The 21,261-nt window shown below is 60.0% G+C and overlaps 1 protein-coding gene across 3 annotated transcripts in view; it reads left to right on the top strand.

Annotated features, from left to right (window-relative positions):
- Window positions 1-21,261, top strand: part of COL18A1 (collagen type XVIII alpha 1 chain) — a 39,019-nt gene that overhangs the window by 16,505 nt on the left and 1,253 nt on the right. The window contains exons 1-41 of one of the 3 annotated variants that reach the window (XM_040069571.2): window positions 3,876-4,936; window positions 9,020-9,564; window positions 12,151-12,231; window positions 12,323-12,385; window positions 12,551-12,689; window positions 12,788-12,891; window positions 12,976-13,002; window positions 13,099-13,269; window positions 13,360-13,386; window positions 13,477-13,539; window positions 13,629-13,715; window positions 13,856-13,909; window positions 13,990-14,139; window positions 14,261-14,323; window positions 14,494-14,538; window positions 15,462-15,602; window positions 15,684-15,746; window positions 15,859-15,885; window positions 15,979-16,023; window positions 16,145-16,207; window positions 16,557-16,592; window positions 16,663-16,752; window positions 16,889-16,918; window positions 17,028-17,054; window positions 17,207-17,269; window positions 17,407-17,481; window positions 17,575-17,610; window positions 17,723-17,776; window positions 17,989-18,054; window positions 18,245-18,316; window positions 18,480-18,513; window positions 18,641-18,703; window positions 18,793-18,836; window positions 18,926-19,048; window positions 19,144-19,288; window positions 19,427-19,500; window positions 19,580-19,708; window positions 19,888-19,923; window positions 20,317-20,577; window positions 20,662-20,859; window positions 21,143-21,258. In XM_040069571.2, coding sequence (XP_039925505.1) covers window positions 3,958-4,936; window positions 9,020-9,564; window positions 12,151-12,231; window positions 12,323-12,385; window positions 12,551-12,689; window positions 12,788-12,891; window positions 12,976-13,002; window positions 13,099-13,269; window positions 13,360-13,386; window positions 13,477-13,539; window positions 13,629-13,715; window positions 13,856-13,909; window positions 13,990-14,139; window positions 14,261-14,323; window positions 14,494-14,538; window positions 15,462-15,602; window positions 15,684-15,746; window positions 15,859-15,885; window positions 15,979-16,023; window positions 16,145-16,207; window positions 16,557-16,592; window positions 16,663-16,752; window positions 16,889-16,918; window positions 17,028-17,054; window positions 17,207-17,269; window positions 17,407-17,481; window positions 17,575-17,610; window positions 17,723-17,776; window positions 17,989-18,054; window positions 18,245-18,316; window positions 18,480-18,513; window positions 18,641-18,703; window positions 18,793-18,836; window positions 18,926-19,048; window positions 19,144-19,288; window positions 19,427-19,500; window positions 19,580-19,708; window positions 19,888-19,923; window positions 20,317-20,577; window positions 20,662-20,859; window positions 21,143-21,258 — 4,709 coding nt within the window. In that variant the 5' untranslated portion in view covers window positions 3,876-3,957. Of the gene's footprint in view, window positions 1-3,875; window positions 4,937-9,019; window positions 9,565-12,150; window positions 12,232-12,322; window positions 12,386-12,550; window positions 12,690-12,787; window positions 12,892-12,975; window positions 13,003-13,098; window positions 13,270-13,359; window positions 13,387-13,476; window positions 13,540-13,628; window positions 13,716-13,855; window positions 13,910-13,989; window positions 14,140-14,260; window positions 14,324-14,493; window positions 14,539-15,461; window positions 15,603-15,683; window positions 15,747-15,858; window positions 15,886-15,978; window positions 16,024-16,144; window positions 16,208-16,556; window positions 16,593-16,662; window positions 16,753-16,888; window positions 16,919-17,027; window positions 17,055-17,206; window positions 17,270-17,406; window positions 17,482-17,574; window positions 17,611-17,722; window positions 17,777-17,988; window positions 18,055-18,244; window positions 18,317-18,479; window positions 18,514-18,640; window positions 18,704-18,792; window positions 18,837-18,925; window positions 19,049-19,143; window positions 19,289-19,426; window positions 19,501-19,579; window positions 19,709-19,887; window positions 19,924-20,316; window positions 20,860-21,142; window positions 21,259-21,261 lie in introns of those variants that run through there. The other 2 variants (XM_040069570.2, XM_040069572.1) reach the window with 2 other exon arrangements.

Below are 21,261 nucleotides of genomic sequence, written 5' to 3'. Positions count from 1 at the left end.
TGCAGTCCCGGGGGGGCGCGGGGGGGGTTGGGGGGGGGGGGTGTGCGTTGCTGCGCCGTGGTGTTGCACAGCTGGAGGCGTGGGGGAAACACTGTCACTGCCCCGGAGGCAGAGCCTGGCAGAGTGGCACCTGTCATTTTTAGGGCTCTGCCGACTGCTGTCACTCCCGCCAGCCGGGCTCCTGTGCATCTTTGTCTCCCGTCTCCCCATCTCCCTGGCTCTGCGCCCACCCATGGGCTGCGTGCCCCTGCCTCTCTCCAGGCACTGTCTCGGCAGGGGAGATCAGTGGCTTGGGATGTGGCAACATCCTCGGCGTGCGTCCCCAGGAGGGCTTTTCAACTGCTCTTTGGGGCTTTTAGATGGGGATTAGAATCCCAAATGTCAATAGGATTTATAGATACCATCTGCTGCTGATAGTCCCCGAATTCTTCTGCTCAGTCCAAGAGTGCTCCTGCCTCTGGCTCTCTGGCTTTCTGGCTATGCTGTTGTCAGAATTCCCTTCCCTTCCCTTCCCTTCCCTTCCCTTCCCTTCCCTTCCCTTCCCTTCCCTTCCCTTCCCTTCCCTTCCCTTCCCTTCCCTTCCCTTCCCTTCCCTTCCCTTCCCTTCCCTTCCCTTCCCTTCCCTTCCCTTCCCTTCCCTTCCCTTCCCTTCCCTTCCCTTCCCTTCCCTTCCCTTCCCCTCCCCTCCCCTGGTTCCAGGAGGGCTGTGCCCACCCGTGCTGTCTCCCAGTCCCTGCCCGGAGCTCTGTGATCTCAGGGCTGGGTCCAGCGAAGTGGGGTCTCCTGAGGAAGCGCCCGCGCTCCGCTCAGCCTGAGGCTCCCTCTGCTGTCCGTCTGTCCGTCCGTCCGTCCCTCTGCCTGTGCGTCCATCTGCCCGGCTCTCGCCGGGCAATCCTTGGGATGAGCAGGAGGAATCGCTGAGCTGGGCTGAGGCAGGCTCCCTGTCCTCTCCCAAAATCCTGCACGGAGAGCAACCCCAGAGAGAAACACCGGTGTGCTTTGACCACGGATGAAAGGCTGTAGGTCTGAATGATAGGTTCTTTTTTCCTACTTTTTATCTATTTTTCCCTCTTTTCCCCCCCTTTTATCCCCCCCTCTTTTTACCCCCATTTTCTTTTTCCAGTTTCCTTTCTTCACCTCTTTTTTTCCTTTTGTCTTTTTTCTTTTTTCCCTTTTCTCTTTCCCTCCCCTTCCCCCTCTTGCCTTGTCTCCCCCTCTTTTCCTTCTTCTCTTCTCCCTCTTCTCCTTTTTCTGTTATTTGCTGTGTTCTTTTCCCTCCTCTTTTTTCCTCTCTCTTCTCCTTTCTCCCCTCTTTTCTCTCTCCTTCACCCTCCTTTCCTACTCTCATTTTCCACTTCTTCCACTTCCCCCCTCCCCACTTTCCTCCACTTCCCACTCTTTCCTTGACTTCCCCAGTCTCTTTTTTTCTCTTTTCACCTTTTCCTCCTCTCTAATTTTCCCCTTCTCTTCTCCCCACTCTCTTTCCCCCACCCTCTTCCCTCAATCTCTTTTCTTCCCATCTCCACTCTCTTCCCCCACCTCTAGTTTTTCCTCTCTTTTCCCTTTCCTCCCCCACTCTCTATCCTTCTGGCCCAGGACGGAGCCCTCAGTGCCTTCTTAGGGCCCAGCCCAATCCCCCTTTTCATGAAGAGCCACGCTGCAACACCAGACGCCCGACAGTTTTGGGAAGATGCAGCCAGCCTCTTTGGGAGGGAACTGGGACTAGGGTGTAGGTCCATATTTACTTTTTAGGAAGTCCAAGGTTATGGCAGCATCTGATGGAGTGTGCAAGTGTGTGCTGGAGATGCTGGCAGCAGCATCTCATGGAGCGTGCAAAGTGCTTTTTGGGAGGCTGGAGGAGGCTAAAACAAGGGGTTTTCCCTGCTCTGCCAGCAAGCCAGCTGCCACGGCTTCTCCTTGGGGGAATAATTCTCAAAAATGTTTCGCCAGCTGGTGCCTTCCCGGTCCGTGCCTGGCTGCTTGCTCAGCGGTGGAGCTTGTTGTTCCAGGCCAAGATGCTCTAGTGCCACCTGTGTCACAAGCCTACCCTCGAGGCACCTAGTTTGGAAATCCCTTTTCTTGGGGATGCACCAGCCCTGACTCCTTCCTGGAGAGCTGCCAGCAAGGACGTGTGCAGCGAAACGGAGATCATTGACTTAACGAGGGTGTCCCACGGGACTGCTGCTCCACTCGGCTGTCATGAGCTGCCTAATCTCAGCAGAAGGCAGAAGTGGGAATCTCTCTGGCTGGGCATCCTGTCCGCACACGCTTGGAGTACCCCAGCAGGGTGCTGCTGCCCAAATCCTTCTGGCAAAGACCGGGCACCTCATGGGGGCATGTGATCCCCACCCTGGCAGCTGCACGGCTCTGAAGCAGGGAGGGGCTGCAGGAACACCAAGCTTTTCCATCCCACTGGCGGGAATAGGAGCAGCAGTCACTCCTATCCCTCTGGGATGTGCCAAGGAGTCCTGCACCGAACAGTGCCACCGCACCCTGGCCCCAGGGAAGCCAAGCCTGTCAGGACACACCAAAGAAGGCTGGCAGGAACCTGGCTCCTTTCCCAGGCTGATGGGAGCATGGGAGCTCCGGGAGGGAGCCAGACGGAAGCTCTGCCATCTGGACAAACCCGTGTCCCGCGCGGATTGCTGGGGGCTGTTCCACAGCAGGCACCCCTAACAGCATCGGTCATAGGGACAGCAGCCAGCTCCCATTTTCAGGGGATAACTCACCCGTTTCGCTTCAAAAATAGTGTGGGAAGTGTTGCATAAAGCGAAATGGACAACTGAGCATTTGTCTCGGTGGTTTTCCTGAATATTTTTAAACTGGAGCATCAGCTCCAGCATGTGGAGATCTCTACTCCGCAGGACCATGTTATGGCATACTGTGACTTTCCTGGTCACACAGCCAAGGGGAGCCAAAATTATCACCTCCCCATCCAAACACTGTCTCAGGGACACTTCTTCAGCCATGGAGTGACTTGCCTGGTGTCGCCATGGCAGTGCAGGCCCTGGGAATTCTCCATCTCTGCTTGGCCATCCCTAGGAATGAGGGGCACCATCACCAGAGCTGGAGAAGTGGATACGGGGGTAACATTTTTAAGTCAAGCCAAAGAATATTTGAGATTTTTGGGGCGTGGGAGAGTGCCAGCCCGGCTCAGGGGAGATTTTCATCCTGGGCTCCAGGAAAACTTGTGATTGGGAAACTTGTGATTGCTCAGACCTGGCTTCAAGGCATTGCTGGCGCCAGGTGCTTGGAGGGAGCACGAAAGCTGCAGCGCACTCCTTGCCATCCTGTGACAGCACCTGCGGGGTCCTGGCTCTGTAACCAATCTGGGAAAGCAGCTTTAAACACTTGGCTTTGGGGACTTGTGTTTCCGGCTGGTGGAAGTATTGGAAAAGTTTTCTGGGCTTTGTTTCCCTCCTCGTTCAGTTTTGCTCTAAGATTATAACCTTTTCCCGAGGCCTGAAGTGGGGTGTCCCACCAAAGCTGGGTATGTATGAGGACCCCACCAGGTACAGCTCTGGATGCTGGTGATTTAACCAGAGCCACTAGGCAGGGAGAGAGGATTTAGGATTTTTCTGGGCAGGAAGGAGTTAAACATTCGGCGGCAGCATCTGCCGGGACAGGCAGTAGGGTGCGTCTGAAGGCTGGCTTGGCTCCCAGAGGTTTTGGGGGGCTCAGGTGGGTCCCCAGGCAGGCGTCGGGGTCCCGAGGGGCCGTGCCGGCAGCGGGAGGCTGGCGCTGGGGAGAGGAGGGCTTGGCAGGGCCGGCGGCGCGGCCACTCCTCCCCCTGCTCCGCTCCGGTTTGAAGGGTCCAGTGCCGAGGCTTGGGAAGGGAGAGCGATGTGAGTGCTCCCAGAGTCTGGCCGGGGCAGAACTCCTGCCTCTTCCCCCCTTTCCTTCCTCCAGCCTCTCCACGCCGCTCTCGGGAGCAAGGGAGCTCGTTTTCCCCTTCCAATGGCCCCACCTCGATTGAGGTTTCTCCTCCTCCTGGCTTGCTGCTTCTCCTGCTCTGAAACACAGCTCCTGGACTGGGTTTGGGACAGCACGAAAACCACAGGAAGCCCAGCAGCACCCAGCGAGGGAATCCTGGCGTCGGACCCACCGGCCTCAGAGGCAGCTGCGGCTCCCAGCCCATCCCCAGGGACGTGGGGTGGCGAGGTGCTGGGGAATGTCAGCACCCCGCCGTGGCAGGAGTCAGATCCTGCTACAGCAGCACCTGTGGGTGGGGGAACTGCAGCCAAAACCACGGAGCAGTGGGACAGGAATGCCACAAGGCTGCTGGAGAGCACGGCACGGCCAAGCGTCGCTCCTCCCCGCAGCATGTCACCTGCCCCAGGACAGCAAGCCAGCAGCACCACCGACGATCCCCAGCTCCTGGGGACAGGGACCCACAAGGATCCGCAGCTCCTGAGGATGAGGACCACCAAAGACACCCAGTTCCTGGGGCCAGTGACCTCCAAGGACCCGCAGCTCCTGGGGACAAGGACTACTGAGAATCTGCAGCTGCTGGGGTCAGGAAGCACTGAAAACCCACAGCTCCTGAGGATGGAGATCACGGAGGACTCCCCGCTCCTGGGGTCAGGGACTACTGAGGACCTGCAGCTGCTGGGGTTGGGCACCACTGAGGACCAACAGCTCCTAGGGACGATGAGTACCACAGACCTGCAGCTCCTGGAAACAGGGCACACCGAGGACCCACAGCTCCCGGGCATGGGGACCACTGAGAATCCGCAGCTCCTGGCGATGAGGAACACCAAGGACACACAGCTCCTGAGGACAGTGACCACTGAGAACCCAGAGCTCCTGGGGAACACTGAGAACCCACTGCTCCTGTGGACGGTGACCCCTGAGGACCCAGAGCTCCTGAGGACAGAAACTCCTACAGCAATGGAGACACAGGTGTCCTTGCAGAGACCAGTGGGTCCCCAGCCAGGTAGTGCCCCTTTTCCTTTCTCACCTGGTGACAGTACCCCTGAACACGCGGTACCGTTCCAGAACCCCTCGGCACCACCTCCCCGTCACCTCCACGGAGCGTCGCCGAACACACGGCACGGCACCAGCCACCTGGGGCTGGCTCTGGCCAGCAGGAGTGGGAGCCAGAGCCCCCCTTGGCTTGACCAGAGGGTGGATAAGGGTGTGGATCCTCCTGCTGCCGATAACTTTGTCCCTGTGGAGTTCAATTTACTAACTGCTACCATGCGGCTCTACGGGAGTGGCGGCGTGGGGCTCGCGTCCTTCTTCCCGGGACTGACAACAGGGGCTGGCCGTTGCCAGCCCGTACCGACCCACCTGCCCTTCTGCAGCGTGCTGGGCACCAGCCGTGTCCGATTGCCAAATTACCTCCGGCACGGCAGCGAGGAGGAAATTTGGGCGGCTTTGCATGAGTGGGAGGGGCTGCTTGAGTCGCGGTGCCATCGCTACCTGGAGTGGTTCCTCTGCTTGCTGCTGCTCCCCGGCTGTAGTCCCTCGGTGCCCGTAACCCCCCCACCGTGCCAGGGCTTCTGCGAGGCTGTCAGAGACCAGTGTTGGACTCACTTGGCTGGTGGGCGCCTGCCTCTGCCTTGCGATGCTCTCCCCGAGGAGGATGACGGGGTTTCTTGTGTCTTTATTAACGTTTCTGCAGGTAATGGGGCCGGGTGACGTCCGTGCGTTGCGTCTCCCCTGCCCGGATTCCCCCAGGCGCTGGAGGATGCTTCTGCCTTGTGCCCGTGGGAGGCTGACAAATGCAGAATCACTTTCCACCCAGCCTTGGCTTTTCCAAACAGAACCAGTGAGTTTTGGCTCCCCCCACAAGGCCGAGCATCGCTCCCGGTGAATCGCAGTGGCCAGCACAGGGGATGCTCCCCAAGCGCATTGTGCTGGCGTTCAGGGCCCGTTCCCAGGCGCCACGGGGCTTTGGGGTACCTATCCTGGCTGGGATCAGAGCGCTTGGAGAGCTGGCAGCTCTGCACAGAAACAGGACAAGGACCCAGACCCCATGACCGCCCAGCCACAGCACCGTGGTGGCGAGTGGGTTTCAAGGTGACCCTCAGCCGTGCCCGCAAGCTTCCCACTCCCGGAGCGGCCCTTCGGGGTTAATGATTCATCTGATGATGGCTAATGTTTGATCCCCGCTGCTTGGAAAAGTGGGAGAGGTTTCTTCACCCCCAGCTTCGCCATTCGGTGCCTGTGACCTTCCAGGGCCCCAGACAGGGAAGGGGGGTGAGAGACGGGAGCCGGGGAGTGACTCGTGCTTGGAGAAATGCAGTTAGGATGAAAGCTGGAGCCCCCCCCACCTCATCCCCGCCCGCCAAAGCCTCTCTGAATGAGGCTGTGTTCCCCTGCCGATCCCTGTGCCCTCGGGAGATGGCCGGGAGATGGCAAGGAGGAACGCTGAGACTGGGGGCTGGCAAACCGGGGTCACACACAGGGTCCCCTCAGTGTCAAAGAGGCTCTGTTCGTGGGGGGGCTGCACTGGGATCATGTGGATGCTTGCAGAGGCGAGCATCCTAGAGTCCATCTAGGACTGCACTGTGCTTGCTTGGTTGGGAATGAGTGAGGAATTTGGGGGCTGTGGTGCACCCCATGGAGTGACTCGATGTGCTGCTGTGTACTGGGGTTACCTTGAATGCCATGGGAAGGTGGCTTGGAGCATCCTGGGTACTTTTCCAATGGCAGAATCACTGCATCCAGAGACATCCCCACAGCCATCCCGTGCCAGCACCAAACCCGCTGCCGCTCCCACCATCTCTCCATGTTCTGTGGTGGGTGCTGCCAGTTTGCCACAGGGACGATGGGCTGCAATATTTGGGCTCTGGATGCCCTTTGGAAAAAGCAGGCGTGGCCTGAAAGCTCTGGAGATGAGAAGGGGCACTTGGCTTTTGCAGGGGACCAGACGTTTGAAAGGCTCTCCTCTTATCCCTCTGTTCCCTAGTCCCCATGCAGCCTCTGTCACGCAGGAAAAGAGTCCATTTGCTTTGGGAAGTGCTAGCACCCAGCTCCCACCCCGGACTCGGGGGCGAGTGGCATGTTTGAGGAGGAGAGAGACTCCCAGAGCCGGCTGCAGCTCCAAGGGGAGAATGGTTGCAAATTGCCCTGCTAACAAAAGCCTCTTTCAGCATGTCCCCATCATCCTGAGCCCTGGGGGGAGGCACAATGACTTCTCTGCAGGAATCGCAGCACTGGCTCTTATCCCCTGTGTGGACCCCCAGAAGGAAGCTCTGGTTTCCTTTTTCCTTAACGCTGCTGTGGATTTGGCTTCCTCCAACCCCAGATAAATGCAATCCCTGCATCCTGGCATTTGCAGTTGGAACAAGCTTGTGAGGTGCTGAGCACAGTATGACTCGAGGGTGGGCGGCAGGCTGGGAGTCTGGGGGAGCCCCACTCACTCACCCCATCAGCTGTGGTGTAGGGCTGTGTGCATCTGGGAGTGGAAGGCTGCTGGACTCCAGGATCTTAGAGGTTCTCCTCTAAGCAGATTGGGGATGCCACATGGCGAAGCCTGATCCCAGTAGAGGGCAGATGAAGGGGCTAGAACTGGTGGAAGACTGGGAAGGAGATTTTCTCCCAGCCAGGTGCTCGGTTTTGGGGTGCCAAGGTTGGGAAGGACTAGGGGCTTGGGGAGCAGGGTGGACATGGAGAAGTTTCAGAGCCAGAATTACAGAGGATTGGTGTGTCTGGCTCTGGCAGAACAAAAATTTGCCTCCACCTTTAGTTGGTGGCACTTCCTATGTCTCCACTGCTGAGTCCCTGTCATGGGGCTGGCACTGACATTGGGGCTTGGCAGTGGGGGAGCCTGGGAATGCTCCATGTCCCCCAGGCTTTGGAAGAGGCACCCAGGTTTTCATCACCATCCCAAGAGATGTGTTTTCCTTTTGGGCTGGGCAAGGCTGGGCTGATTCCTTTTTTTTTTTTTAAGAGCTCTGGAGGACAATGCCTGGCTCCAGAGCTGGGTGGAGGTTCCTGGCTGATCCTCCTAGGTTCATACCTCAGGATACACCTCTGATTCCCCCCACTCCCCACTGCTCACATGAAAATCAGGGATGGAACTGGGGACACTGAATTGTGTCAGCTCCCGCTCCTGGCTCGGGATAGGGCCAAAACTCAGCGCTGAGCATCCATTCCCAGGGCAGATCCCTCTGCAGTTTTGGAGCCAGGGTGGTTGGGTTTCCTCCCTCCCAGGAAAGGAGAGGTTAAAAAGCCTCTCCTTTGGAGCTGGCGCTGGCCCGAGCGGTTGACATAGGAGAGGAGGAATCCAGCTCCCGGTGTGTGGGCGATGAGGATGTGCTGGCTGCCAGAACAACGGGAGCTGGCGGACACAGCGTTGGCTCACCCTGACCAGATGTTCAGCTACGCTGGGTAGGAGAGAGGTCTCCAGCAGAACTTCCTCAATTCTCTAATTCTCAATAGGAGTTGGGAAATGAGTCGACCTCCAAATTGAGAGCATCTGGGAAGCTGAGTTGGCTTAAGCTGCGTTCCCAGGGTGTTGCGAGGGGATGGCTCTGATTTATTCCCAGCTGGGGTGACTGTAGGATCTTGTTCTGGGATGATGCAAGGGGTCACTGTGATCCTGGAATGAGTATGGGTGCAACACACTTCCCTGGGGCTCCATGGTGGCTCAGCATCCAGGTGTTCCAGCAGCATCTCCCTACCAGGAGCAGGACGCCTTTGGTTTTATCCCATCTCAGGGAATCTGGGCAACCTGGTCTAGTGGAGTGCCTCCTTGCTCACGGCAGGGGGATTGGAATGAGACGGTCTTTAAAGTCCCTTCTTCCCACCCAAGTCATGCCATGATTCTGTGATGTCCCAGCTACGGCTGAAGGGCCAGCAGCTGGGAATGGGAGACATATTGGGAGACGAATGATGTGGTGGGAGTGGCTCAAGGTCACTGCCTTGGCCAATGCACAAATCTTGGGCTGGGTGAGTGAAGGGAGCCGCTGAAGAGCAGTCCATTTGGGAGGCATGGGCAGGGGTGTCCTTGCTGAATGACCATCCTTGCCTGGCTGGTTGAGATCATCCCTGTCCTTCCTCCTTGCAGAGAGCCTGAGTGCCGAGGTCAGCCTGCTGGAGCTGATCGGGGACCCACCGACGGAGGAAATCCACAGAATTTATGGTCCCGACAACAACCCTGGCTATGTCTTCGGTCCCAACGCCAACACGGGCCAGGTGGCCCGGTACCACCTGCCGAGCCCTTTCTACCGGGACTTCTCGCTGCTCTTCCACATCCAGCCCACCACGCCCCGGGCTGGCGTGCTCTTTGCTGTCACGGACTCCTCGCAGAGCATCATCTACGTGGGCGTCAAGCTCTCAGAGCTGCAGGCGGGCCAGCAGCAGATCATCTTCTACTACACGGAACCGGGCTCGCCCAGCTCCTACCCAGCTGCCACCTTCACCGTGCCCACCCTGCTCAACCAGTGGACGCGCTTCGCCATCAGTGTGGAGGAGGAGGAAGTTGTCCTCTACCTGGATTGTGAGGAGCACGAGCGCGTCCATTTCGAGCGCTCCCCGGACGAGATGGAGCTGGAGGAGGGCTCCGGGCTCTTTGTTGCTCAGGCTGGAGGGGCGGACCCGGATAAGTACCAGGTAAGAGCTTGGGTCACCCCAGGGAGTGTCTCCCAGAAGCCTGGAGAGATGTGACGCCGCCCATGCCCAGAAGACAACCAGCTCCATGTGTGTGTCCCTGGGGAAGGGGACACCTGAGATGGAGGGGAAGGGGGCTTGAGGTGCCACCGATTTATGGTCTCGGGGCTCACCAAGGCAAAGCTCTCAAGCTGGGCTGGCAGGAAGACACGGGGTTGCCGTGCAGCTCCCGCATTTTCCCAGCAAATACACGGAGCCTCTTCAGATCTCCCCATTCCTAAAAATACCCAGCTCCTTTGGTGGAGAAGCTGGTTTGGCTGGGAAAATATCTCTCTTACGTGGAAAAAATGCACGGGCTGGAGCATATCTTTGCTGGCTGATGTTGGGCGGTATCTGCAGGAAGAGTATGGAGAGCGAGGAAGGATGTGATAGTTCAGCCCGTGCTTTGAGCAGGACCCGTGTTCCAGATAAGGGTTGTGGAAAGTGTGGGGAAAATGCCCAGCTCACATGGAAATCCCCTGCAGGACTTGAGGAGAGGAATGTTCAGGTTTATCCTGGGCTGAGCAGGATTTGCCCAGCAACAGAGGCTCTGCTGAGGGGAGCAATGTTTTCCCTGTGGAGTTCTGCAAAGCACGTTTCTGAGCTTAAACATCATCCTGACTGTACTGCCACATTCCCCCCGGAATGGCTTTGGGCAGGGAAAGCTCCGCCTGGAAGGGGTTAATCATTGATGGGCACTGGGAGTCGGGTTGGTCCCTTGAAGAGCAACTCTTTGCTCTTGAAGAGCAACTTCTTTGCTCTTGAACGTGCTGGGAGGGCCAGGTCGTGGCTGTGGAGTAGCTCCTCTCCCCAGCTGGAGGGGTTTGGCACCATATGGAGAGCGTGGCAACAGCCTGGAGCAGAGCAGACCCTTTTAGCAGGTGACACTCCCAGGCTCGCCAACACCCAATCCCACTGCCCGCCCCCGGGTTTCCCATGGGGGATAGCTGTCCATAGAGGGAAGGAGGCCTTGGCTGGGTGAGAAGGGAGCAGCATCTGACTGCCTCGTGGTGTTCCCATCACTGTCCAGCCCTGCCTCGCATTATCTGGAACTAACGGGGCATCAAGCAGATTAAAGCCTGGCCCTGGGTCAAGCCTCAGGATGAAGCTGTTGAGAGGCAGCTGGAGGGGTGTCCTGGCACCTCTGCTCTTTCCTGAGTCGCCTTTGTGTCTGTGGCAAGAAACCTTGAGGGACGAAGCCTGAGAGTGACGCAGAAGCCCCTGGGACAGCAGCTCTCAAGGGGCCAAATGGGGTCTCAGCTGGGGTTTGGGAGGAGGGTTCATTTGCAGCTGGATGTGGCACCTGGGGACATGGTTGAGTGGGGGACCTGGCAGTGCTGTGTTAATGGTTGGACTCTACGGTCCTAGAGGGCTTTTCCAGCTTTAAGGATTCCATCTGTAAGATCTGTGGTGCTGCTGCTCTCTTTATCAGAGCAAAGAGGCTGCGAAGGGCCCCTATCACCATCCCTCAGGGGACTGCCTCGCTTCAGGGCTTGGAACTGGCTTGTTTCCCATGCCTCTGGAAAGCACCAGGTTTCAGCCTTGCAGGCCCTGCCCAGCGCCACCAGCTTGGCTTGGCAAGCCTCACGCCAGAGCCAGCACCACATGGGCTGAGCAGAGATAGTGGCCAGACACCCAGCAGAGCTTTTACAGGGATATTTTGGTTGCGCTCCTTGGTTTTCCTCTCCCAAGGGCACCCTGGCCACAGCCAACTGCCCTGCCCCACATGAGGACAGCTGGCAGGTTCTGCAGCCCACGTGCTGTATTTCCTGGCATAAGCTGAACTTCCTTCCTATTTATTTGTGTTTTGCAAGCACCGCGTGTATCCAGGCCACTTGTTTATACAAGAAATGGCCACAAACCCCTTCTTAAGGATGCTGCCTCCAGACAAACCCCCACAGCATCCTGGCCTCAGCAGGAGAGGGGATGTGGGTACCAGCCTGAACCCCACAGATCCCACTGCAACCAGGGTCACCCAGCACATCCCAGAGCCCAGCCCAGGTCCTCGCTGCTGGGTAGGACACAGGGATGCTGTCGGGGCGGGAGTCTGCCAAGCTGGGATGCTGCCCATCCGTCTGATCCCGGTGGGGAGGAGCAGGGAACCACGCTGGGAAGCCAGCTCAGAGAGAGGAGATACCTCCCCCTCGCTGTCTCTTCTTTGGGCAAGACACCTAAAATAATATTTGGGCTGGCCTGAAAGCACAGCGCACCACGTCTGGGCAAGGAGAGGCAACGGGCTTAGGAAAACAAGGATCGGGGGTAGTTGCAGCCCAGCCAGGCTGACTGTGACATGATTTGAATGTATTATAAGTAGATCAAGTTATATAATAAATATATTCTAGATATATAGTTTGTATATAATTTAAAAATTATATCAAGCGAATACCCTCAGTTGGGTGGCGACCTCTTCTAGCTGCTCGCGGTGCTGACGGCAGATCTCATCCATCCTTTTTCTCCCGCTTGAGGACATGGTGGCCGAGCGGCGCAGCAGGTCATGTCACAGCAGGGTGGCTTGTCCATGTCCCCCACCTGTCCATGGTCTCCTTCCAGGGGGTGATTGCAGATTTGAAGCTGCGAGGGGACCCGCGGGCGGCCGAGCGCCAGTGCGAGGAAGAGGAGGACGATGCAGAGGTGAGAGCTGGCAGCACGGCTGGGGGCAGCTCAGGCCTGCCCCCACGTGCTCCCAGCTCAGCCCTCATCCCTTCTCCATGGGCAAATGCAGGTGTCTGGGGATTTTGGCAGCGGTATGGAAGGTGGACAGCAGCCCTCCTCGGGCAAGGTCGAGGTGAGTTGCTGCCCGCAGGTGTTGCACTCAGGGCGAAACCCCAAAATTCTAGCGACGAGAAGGGGCTGAGTGCCCCGCGTGGCTGAGGGCATGGGACGCTTGAAGGTGTCCCAGCACCTTACGGGAATGCGCTGGGAGGTGAACGGTCCCTTGTTGTTGGCGCAGGGTGTCCCAGGGCTGGTGAATGCTGTCCCCGTGACCTCCCCCCCCGTGGCGGGGAGCAGTGGCCCGAGGAGCGGCGGGGGGTCCCCACAGCAAGCTGAGAGGACCAGGGCGGAGGAGACGCTGCGGGTCTCCACGGGAGGTAATTCCAGCAGGTTTCCCCTTCCCCAAGGCACACAAGTGGGGACATGGTGGTGTGGCCATCCCCAACCACGAGTGGGTCCTTTTCCTTTTCCACAGGCACTGGCTGGAAAGGCGAAAAGGGGGAGAAGGGGGAACGTGGCTTGAAAGGAGACTCAGGGACTGGTGGCATCGTAGGGCCAGGCAGTGTCAAGGGTCAAAAGGTGAGTGAGAGCTGGTCCCTGGGGCTCCAGGGTGCCGGTGACACGTCTGTGTTTAACACACGCTTCTCTCTTTCTGATTCTCAGGGGGAAAAAGGAGACTTGGGAGTCAAGGTGAGCATTGCTGGCAGAGCTGGCACCAAGCCATGCCCTGCCTGGGCTGCCACCACAGGGACCTGCCAGCCATCCCCATCTCCCTCCCCTCCCCAGGGCAGTGCAGGATTTGGCTATCCTGGCTCTAAGGGCCAAAAAGGAGAACCAGGTGACCCTGGACGCCCCGGGACCCTCTCTCGGCACGCTGATGGCTCGGTGGTGGAGCAGGTCACCGGCCCCCCAGGGCCGCCGGGGAAGGACGGATTCCCTGGCAGGGATGGTGAGCCTGTGAGTCAATTCCTCCCGCAGTAGGATGTCTCCTGTCCCCCACACCCTACCCACCTGCACGCTGACCCCTCCCGTCTCTGTCATCCCTAGGGAGATCCTGGCGAGGATGGCAAACCGGTAAGTAGGGCAGAGGGGGTGGCAGGGAGATGGGGGGCAGCCACCCCCTTGCCTTGCTGTCAGCTGAGCCCCCACCGCTCTCCTTTGCAGGGTGAAATGGGGCCCCCGGGGTTCCCCGGGATGCCGGGGGAGCCGGGCCTGAAGGGGGAGAAGGTGAGTGCCGGTGTTGGGGGGCAGAACCCCCCTTCCTCTCGCCCCCAGCTCAGCTGATCCCCCAAACCACGCTCTTTCCTCTGTGCCAGGGTGACCCAGGCCTGGGGCCGAGGGGGCCCCCTGGACCACCTGGGCCTCCAGGACCGCCGGGACCCTCCTCCAAGAATGACAAGCTGGTGAGTGCCCCCTGGGACACAGGGATTTGAGGGATGGGGGAGTCCATTAAGCCACAGAGGTGCAGGGCGCTGCCACCAGCCCTTGGGCGAGCTCCAGTGCCACCGGGTGCCCTGACATCCCCCTTGTGCTTCTCCCCCAGACCTTCATCGACATGGAGGGCTCCGGCTTCGGCAGTGACTTGGAGAGCCTGCGGGTGAGTGGGGGTGAGTGCCTGTCCTGCCAGATGGGAGTGGGGGAACACCCTCAGCCATGGCCCCCCCACATCTCTTCTAGGGTCCACGAGGGCCCCCTGGTCCCCCAGGGCCACCTGGCGTGCCCGGTTTGCCAGGGGAGCCAGGACGGTTTGGGATGAACCGCACAGACCTGCCGGGACCACCAGGGCTGCCAGGCAGGGACGGGATCCCCGGGCCCCCAGGGCCAGCGGTAGGTCTGTGGGGTGGCCAAGGGGACCCATGCCAGGGCCACTCCGTGGTGGTGGGGGTCCCGGTGCCCACTAGCCCTGCGGGGCTTTCCTGTGCTGGAACCAACTCCTGGGGTTTTACAGGGTCCTCAGGGTCCTCCAGGAAGAGACGGGGAGGCTGGGCAGCCGGGGCCCAAAGGAGAGCGGGTGAGTGTCCCCTGTCCCCCAGGAACACGTCACAGCTGTCCCACAGGGCAGCCGGCATCTTTGGCCCATCTCTGGGAGGCCCCAGTTCCCGGGCTGGGGAGCACCGTTCTGCTCCTGCCTGGAGCTGGGCAGCTTCTTCACACCCTCTTCTCCCTCCTTCTCCTTCCTAGGGTGATGTAGGTGACCTCGGCCTCCCTGGCCTGCCGGGACCCAAGGTACTGTGCCTGGTGTGGGATTTTTGGGGTTTTCCGGTGCAGACTGGAGGCAGGAGTTTTGCCTGGGAGAGCCATCTTACGCAGGAATGGGGAGGGGGGCACTGCTCTTCGTGCTCCTCCCAGTTCAGTGTCACAGCTCAAAGGTGCATGGAGCTGCTGACACCACAAGGGATGCTCACTGGGCTCCTACCGCCCTGCCTTGGCTTTGCTCCAGGCACTGCCACGTCAGGAAGTGGGCAGGAAAATCAAGGGGGGGTGTTTCAAGACACGGGAGAGCTTGCTTGGGGGGTGCCCACACCCCATTGGAGAACAGCCCGTCTTCTGCACATCATTCTCTCCTGCCTGTTTGCTCCAGCTTCTTTCCACCCTGCATCCCCAAGGATGGAAATAGAGGCTTGCTGGGAGCCCCTTAGAGCTGGGATGCCGCCCCTTGATTTGACCATCCTCTGCAGCCTGAGCTGGGGGCAAGAGCCTCAAAACTCAAAGTTTCTTAACCTTAATTCTAATTAACTTTCTGCACTTCTGCAGCAGCCAGAGGGGCAGATGGGGTGGCAGCGGGTGTAAGGTCCAATCCTGTTGCTTCCAGACCCATTGCAATCCCAGGAATGCCTGCAAGCATTCCTTTACGGCACTGAGCTCTGCTGCCGCGCTGGAGCCAGCCCCATGTGCAAAAATATTCCCATTCATGATTTTAGACGAGCCTCTGGCGGCCACTGTGGATATTACATGGGAAGCTGGTGGGAGGAAGGGTGCCCGAGCTGGGCGATGCCCCCTCCCACAAAGCCCCTAGACAGGGGAGCATCAGGACAAGCATCCACGTCCTATCCCAGAAGGGATTTGTGTGGGGATGCTCTGCCTCCTGCTTGCAGGCTCCAAGCAGTGGCCACTGCCACTTTCCGTCTGTCCCACTGTCCCCTTTGCAGGGCAGCAAAGGAGAACCAGGACCAGCAGGACCGCCAGGAGAAATGGGCTTAGCTGGCCTTCCTGGGCCCATTGGACCGCAAGGGCAGCCAGGGCCCCCTGGCCCCCCAGGACCACCAGGGCCAGGCTACGAGGCTGGATTTGTGAGTGGTCACTGCAGCGATGGGGTGGGGTGAGCTGGAGCCAGGGACAGCGACAGCTCAGCCCCTTCCCTCTGCGTTTAGGGTGACATGGAGGGCTCGGGGCTGTCATTCACCCCTGGACCACCTGGACCTGCAGGACCACAGGTAGGGCCCTTCCTGCCCTTCCCCTCCTCTCTATCCTGGGCTCCCTGGGGTATTCCCTGCCGTTGTGTCCCCTGCCATCACCCAGTGCTCATCGTCCCTTTGTTGCTTGCAGGGTGTGCTGGGACTGCCGGGGATGAAGGTGAGGAACCCTTCCAACATGCTTCTGGCTCCATCCATGTAGGATGCCTGCCAGCAGCCTGTAGGGATGCCTCTGACACCTCTTTCCTTGCAGGGAGAGGTCGGCAGCCCCGGACAGCCTGGCTTGCCGGGACCGAAGGTAGGAGCCCTGGGAGACTGGAACGGCTTTGTGCCAGCATCTGGGTGTGCAGGGCAGCGGGCACGACCCCTGTGCTCCCCGACCTGGGGCTGCATCCTGCCCTTTCCCACTCTCATTGCAGGGAGATGCTGGCATGCCTGGTGTGGATGGCCGCCCTGGCCTGGAGGGTTTCCCTGGACCACAGGTAGGAGCCTTAGCGCCCCGCTCCAGAAAACCCCCCCACTCCAGGCAGGGCGCCCTTGATTGCAGCTGCTCCATCCCCCAGCAGCCAAAACTCCCTCTCACTGCTGTGGGACCCGGCTCACTGCATGCCAGGGGTGCCCACCCTCTTAAGAATCCTGTCCCCACCACCTTGCTGCCCCGCTGGCCACCACCTCCACTCAAAATCATCATAGCCTGCCTCGTTGCCAGGAGCTGAAGGCAGATGTGGGGTTGCCTGGAGGATTTTTTTGAGCCAGAGGTGGGAGGGGGTCTGTAGTTGTGAGCCAGAGTGTCTCCAGGGGGTGCTTACTCCCTCCTGCTCCTCTTTGCAGGGACCCAAAGGTGACAAAGGCAGCGCCGGTGAGAAGGTAGGTGCCACCAGGCTGGGGATGGGGACCAGCCACTGGTGGCTCTGGGCTGATGCCTTGTGTCTTCCAGGGAGAGCGAGGCCAAGATGGAGTGGGGCTGCCTGGCCCCCCTGGCCCGCCTGGTCCCCCTGGACAGGTCATCACTGTCTCCGGTGAAGATGTAAGTGGTGACTGACTTCAGCACAGGGCAGGGGAAGGGGTATTCCAGCGGCCGTTAGGAGGGAGACCTCACCAGCGGCTCTGACCCTCAGAGACAAGCTCAGGGGGGAAAAACCTCATTTTGTCTCTTTTTGCAGAAGTCTTTGGTGGCTTTTCCCGGTCCAGAGGTAGGTGCCCTCCTGCCACCTGTGCCTACCCCTCAGCAATGTCAGGAGGGGACCCTGTTTTTGGAAAGAGGGGGTTTGCTCTTAGGGGCATCTCTGCTTCTCTCTGCAGGGCAGACCAGGCCATGCTGGCTTCCCGGTAAGTCAGTGACGCGTCTGGGGACCATGGGGTGGCCCTGGTGACAGCTGTGGTTGCCAGCCCTGCTGCGCTTTGCTGCAGAGCGGTGGTGATGGATGGGGCCTGCCTTTGGTGGGCTGGGAATGACGTGGGCTCCGTGTCCTTCCTTGCAGGGTCCAGTGGGACCGAAAGGAGACCAGGGGTCAACTGGTCCCCAGGGTGCCCCAGGGTTGAAGGTAACTGCTCCAGGTCACCTGCATCCCATGGGGTGGTCACATTCCCCCATTCTACGTGGCCACCAGGTGACACCAGCCCTGTCACAGGAGGGAGCCTGATCCTTCCATGTCCCTTCCCACCTCCTCTTCTCTTGCAGGGGGAGAAGGGGGAGCCCGGTGTCATCATCAGCCCTGATGGGACTGTGGTCACTGCCAAGGTGAAAGGAGAAAAGGTGTGTTCCTGGCAGGAATGGGGGGCACATCCCCATGGGACAGGTGCCACGTGGTCCCACTGGTGATGCCCTTTCCCTCTTCATTGTTTGCAGGGGGAGCCAGGGCTGCGGGGCCCGATGGGACCATCGGTAAGTCGCCATCACCATCCTCCTCCTTGTGTCCCCTGGGGAGAGATGGGAATGATCCTAGACAGAGGGGGTGGCCCCATACTGAGCCATCCTCATCTTCTCTCCCTTCCAGGGTCCTCCAGGACGAGCAGGGATGAAGGGAGAGATCGGCTTTCCAGGCAGACCTGTAAGACCTGCTCCCGGTTTGTTTGTGTCCATCACCTCCACCGCGTCCCCCTCCCCGTCTGCACATTCTGCACCCGCTGAGCCCCACACCCTGCCGTGTCCCTGGGGGATGGGGCGGTGCTGGGGTGTTAGAGGTGACTCTGAAGCACCAGATGTGACATCAGGGGCTGGCAGGGGGATGGGGACGGGGCTCATTGTGCTGCTCATCTGCAGGGACGTCCTGGCATGAACGGGCTGAAGGGTGAGAAGGGTGACCCTGCGGATGTGCTGGGCTCGCGGGTAAGCACTGCTGTGACCCCCCCCAGCTGCTGACCCTGCAAGGTGGGGCACACAGCCTAAGGGTCTCCCCAAGGACCCCAGTCTCTTAGGCAAAGGGCGCATCTCCTTCTCTCAGGGGCTGGCTATCCTCCTCCGTGGTGGGGACTGGCTGCTTTGCAGGACCTTGACAAATCTTCTTGCCCCCCCACAGGGTCCCCCAGGCCCCCCAGGACCCCCTGGGCCTCCTGGGCCACCTGGCAGCATAGTCTACAACAACGGCAATGTGAGTATCACCACGGTCACCATGATGGACATGCTGGCGATTGGGCCACCAGATGCTCTGGTGACATCCTGGCTGAGGCTGGCATGTGAGACTGTCACCAGCATTAGGGGGGGTATCCGAGGATGCTGCTGTCTCTGCAGCCACTTCCTTTGCATCTTCACAGACCTTCAGTGACTCCAGCCATCCAGCGTTCCCTGGTAAGCGGGTGTCCCTCTCACAGCTCCCTCCGGCCAGTTCGGGGAACCTCGACAAATCAGAGCTGGGGGGAAACCCCCTCCCTCCCTTCAAGCTGCAGCTCTGAGATGGCATCTCTGCTGCCCACAGGCTTCCATCGGTTCCCAGGACAAAAGGGAGAGAAAGGTGACACTGGACCCCCAGGACCCCCAGGTAGGTGACTGGTCCCTGCTGGCAGAGGCACGTAGGGGGTGGCTCATGCCCATCCCGGCTCCTCTCTCTTCCTCGCCCTCTCTCTGCAGGCCAGCTCCCCTATGATGTGAGTCACTTCACTACTAGCCTGCGGGTAAGCCCTTTGGACACTGGCAGCTGGAAGGCAGGTTTGGGGCACTTAGTGTGCCCCAGTGCTCACCCTAAGGCTGTGCCATTCCACAGGGGGACAAGGGGGATGCAGGTCCCAAGGGTGAGAAGGGCGAGCCGGGCAGCACCCCACTCTACGGTCCTGGGGTCTCTGGACTTCCAGGGCCTCCAGGGCCCCAGGGATATCCTGGGCTGCCGGTGAGTACCTTATGGGGTGGACAGTGAAGAGGGGCGCGGTGGGGATGGCATTCCTGGGGGCTTTGCTTCAACAGATGTTGTCTCACACTGCCTAGGGTCCCAAGGGGGACAGTATTGTTGGGCCACCGGGGCCTCCAGGACCTCAAGGTCCCCCTGGTGTGGGATACGAGGGGAGGCAGGGACCCCCTGGCCCTCCTGGTCCACCTGGGCCACCTTCCTTCCCAGGTCCCCACAGACAAGGTGAGTACCTGCTCCACTGCATCCCTCCCTGCACCCACAGCAGGAGGATACCTGCTTGTATCCCATGCAACCCTCCTTGCAGCTCTGCATTCCTCCCTGTGCTGCCTGTCTCTCCATCTCACCCTCCTTCCCTCACAGCTGTCAGCATCCCTGGACCCCCAGGACCACCAGGACCCCCCGGACCTCCAGGCACTAGCGGGATGTCCCTGGGGGTGAGTTGGGGCTCTGGGCAGGGGTTGCCTGTGGTGCAGGCAGCCGATCCCTGAGCCCCGCCCCGGGCTGTCACTGCAGCTCCGGGCCATGCCCACGTACCAGGCAATGCTGAGCGCCGCACATGAGCTGCCCGAGGGCAGCCTCGTCTTCCTGACCAGCCGGCAGGAGCTCTATGTCCGCCTGCGTGGGGGCTTCCGCAGGGTGCTGGTGAGTGGCGGGGATGGAGGGGCACCCGGCCGTGGCTGTGCTGCCTGGCCTGAGGGTAGCATGGACAGCACCGCCCCAGGGGCTCGGTGGTGACTTGGCGATGCTCGGGGTTCCCCCCACCCGTGCGTGAGGAAGAGGAGGGGGGGGCAGCTGGGATCTGATGTGCCATGCCCTTGCAGCTGGAGGAGCACAACCTGATCCCCAGTTCGGCTCTGGTGAGTCCTCTGTTCGTGCACATCCTCATCCCTATCCTCTTTCCCAATCCCATCCCTATCCTCCATCCTCACCTATCCTCATCCCATCCCTAACCATCTCCATGCCCAACCATCTCTATCCATCCCCAATCAACTTCATCGCCTTCTCCATTCATCCCCAACCATATCAATCCCCATCCCCAATCAACTTCATCGCCTTCTCCATTCATCCCCAACCATATCAATCCCCATCCCCAATCATCTCCATCTCCATCCCCGTCCCCATCTCCATCCAATCCCGACCATGCCCATCTTCATCCAACCACAACGATCTTCCTCCATCCCCAACATTCTCCATTTCCAACCCCACCTGGGGCACCACACCCCCCCCGCACGCCTTGTCCCCCTCCCCAGGACAACGAGGTGTACGACAAGCCACCCACCCTCCACTACGCCAGCCCCCAGCCCCGTGGGCCCCTCCACCCGCTCCGCAACCACGTCCCCCCGGCCACCGCCCGTCCCTGGCACGGGGACGAGGTGGTGGCCAACCAGCACCGCCTGCCTGAGAAGCCCCTGCTGCACCACCAGCAAGAGCTCATCAATGGGTACTATGTCCACCACCGGCCAGATCCCGCCCCTGTGGCCGCCCACGTGCACCAGGACTTCCAGCCTGCCGTGAGTGCCACGTGCTGGCCAAGGGGAGCTGATGGCGGTGGCCAAAGACGTGTCCCTCAAGCCCCTGTCATCTCCTCTTGGCAGCTCCACCTGGTGGCCCTGAACACCCCGCAGAGCGGCGGCATGCGCGGCATCCGGGGCGCCGATTTCCAGTGCTTCCAGCAAGCCCGGCAGGTTGGGCTGGCCGGCACCTTCCGCGCCTTCCTGTCCTCGCGCCTGCAGGATCTCTACAGCATCGTGCGCAGGGCTGACCGCACCGACGTCCCCATCGTCAACCTCCGGGTACGTGCGTCCCCATCCCCTTCCAGACACTCTCTGACTTCCGAGGGATCACAGAATAGGATAACGGAGCCATTATGGATGGAAAAGATCTCTTTAAGATCATTGAGGCCAACTAGTAAACCAGCACCGCCGAGGTCTAGGATGCAGAGCGTACCAAAGCCCCCATCCATCGTGAAGCACCCCCTTCCCAGAGGCTGCTGGGGCTTGGAGCCTCTGGGATGCTCTTGGGGTGCAGGCAGGGCTAAACCCCCCTCCTCCTCCATTCTCCCTCCCTTCCCACCAGGATGAAGTGCTCTTCAATAACTGGGAAGCCCTTTTCATGGGCAGTGGGGCCCCGCTGCGAGCCGGCACTCGCATCCTCTCCTTTGATGGCCGGGATGTCCTGCAGGATGCGGGATGGTG

This window comes from Hirundo rustica, chromosome 7 (assembly GCF_015227805.2).
Source record: "Hirundo rustica isolate bHirRus1 chromosome 7, bHirRus1.pri.v3, whole genome shotgun sequence".
In the NCBI taxonomy this organism is placed as follows: Eukaryota; Metazoa; Chordata; class Aves; order Passeriformes; family Hirundinidae; genus Hirundo; species Hirundo rustica.
Note: the sequence above shows the minus strand (reverse complement) of the source record. Positions and strands in the feature narration are given on the sequence as shown.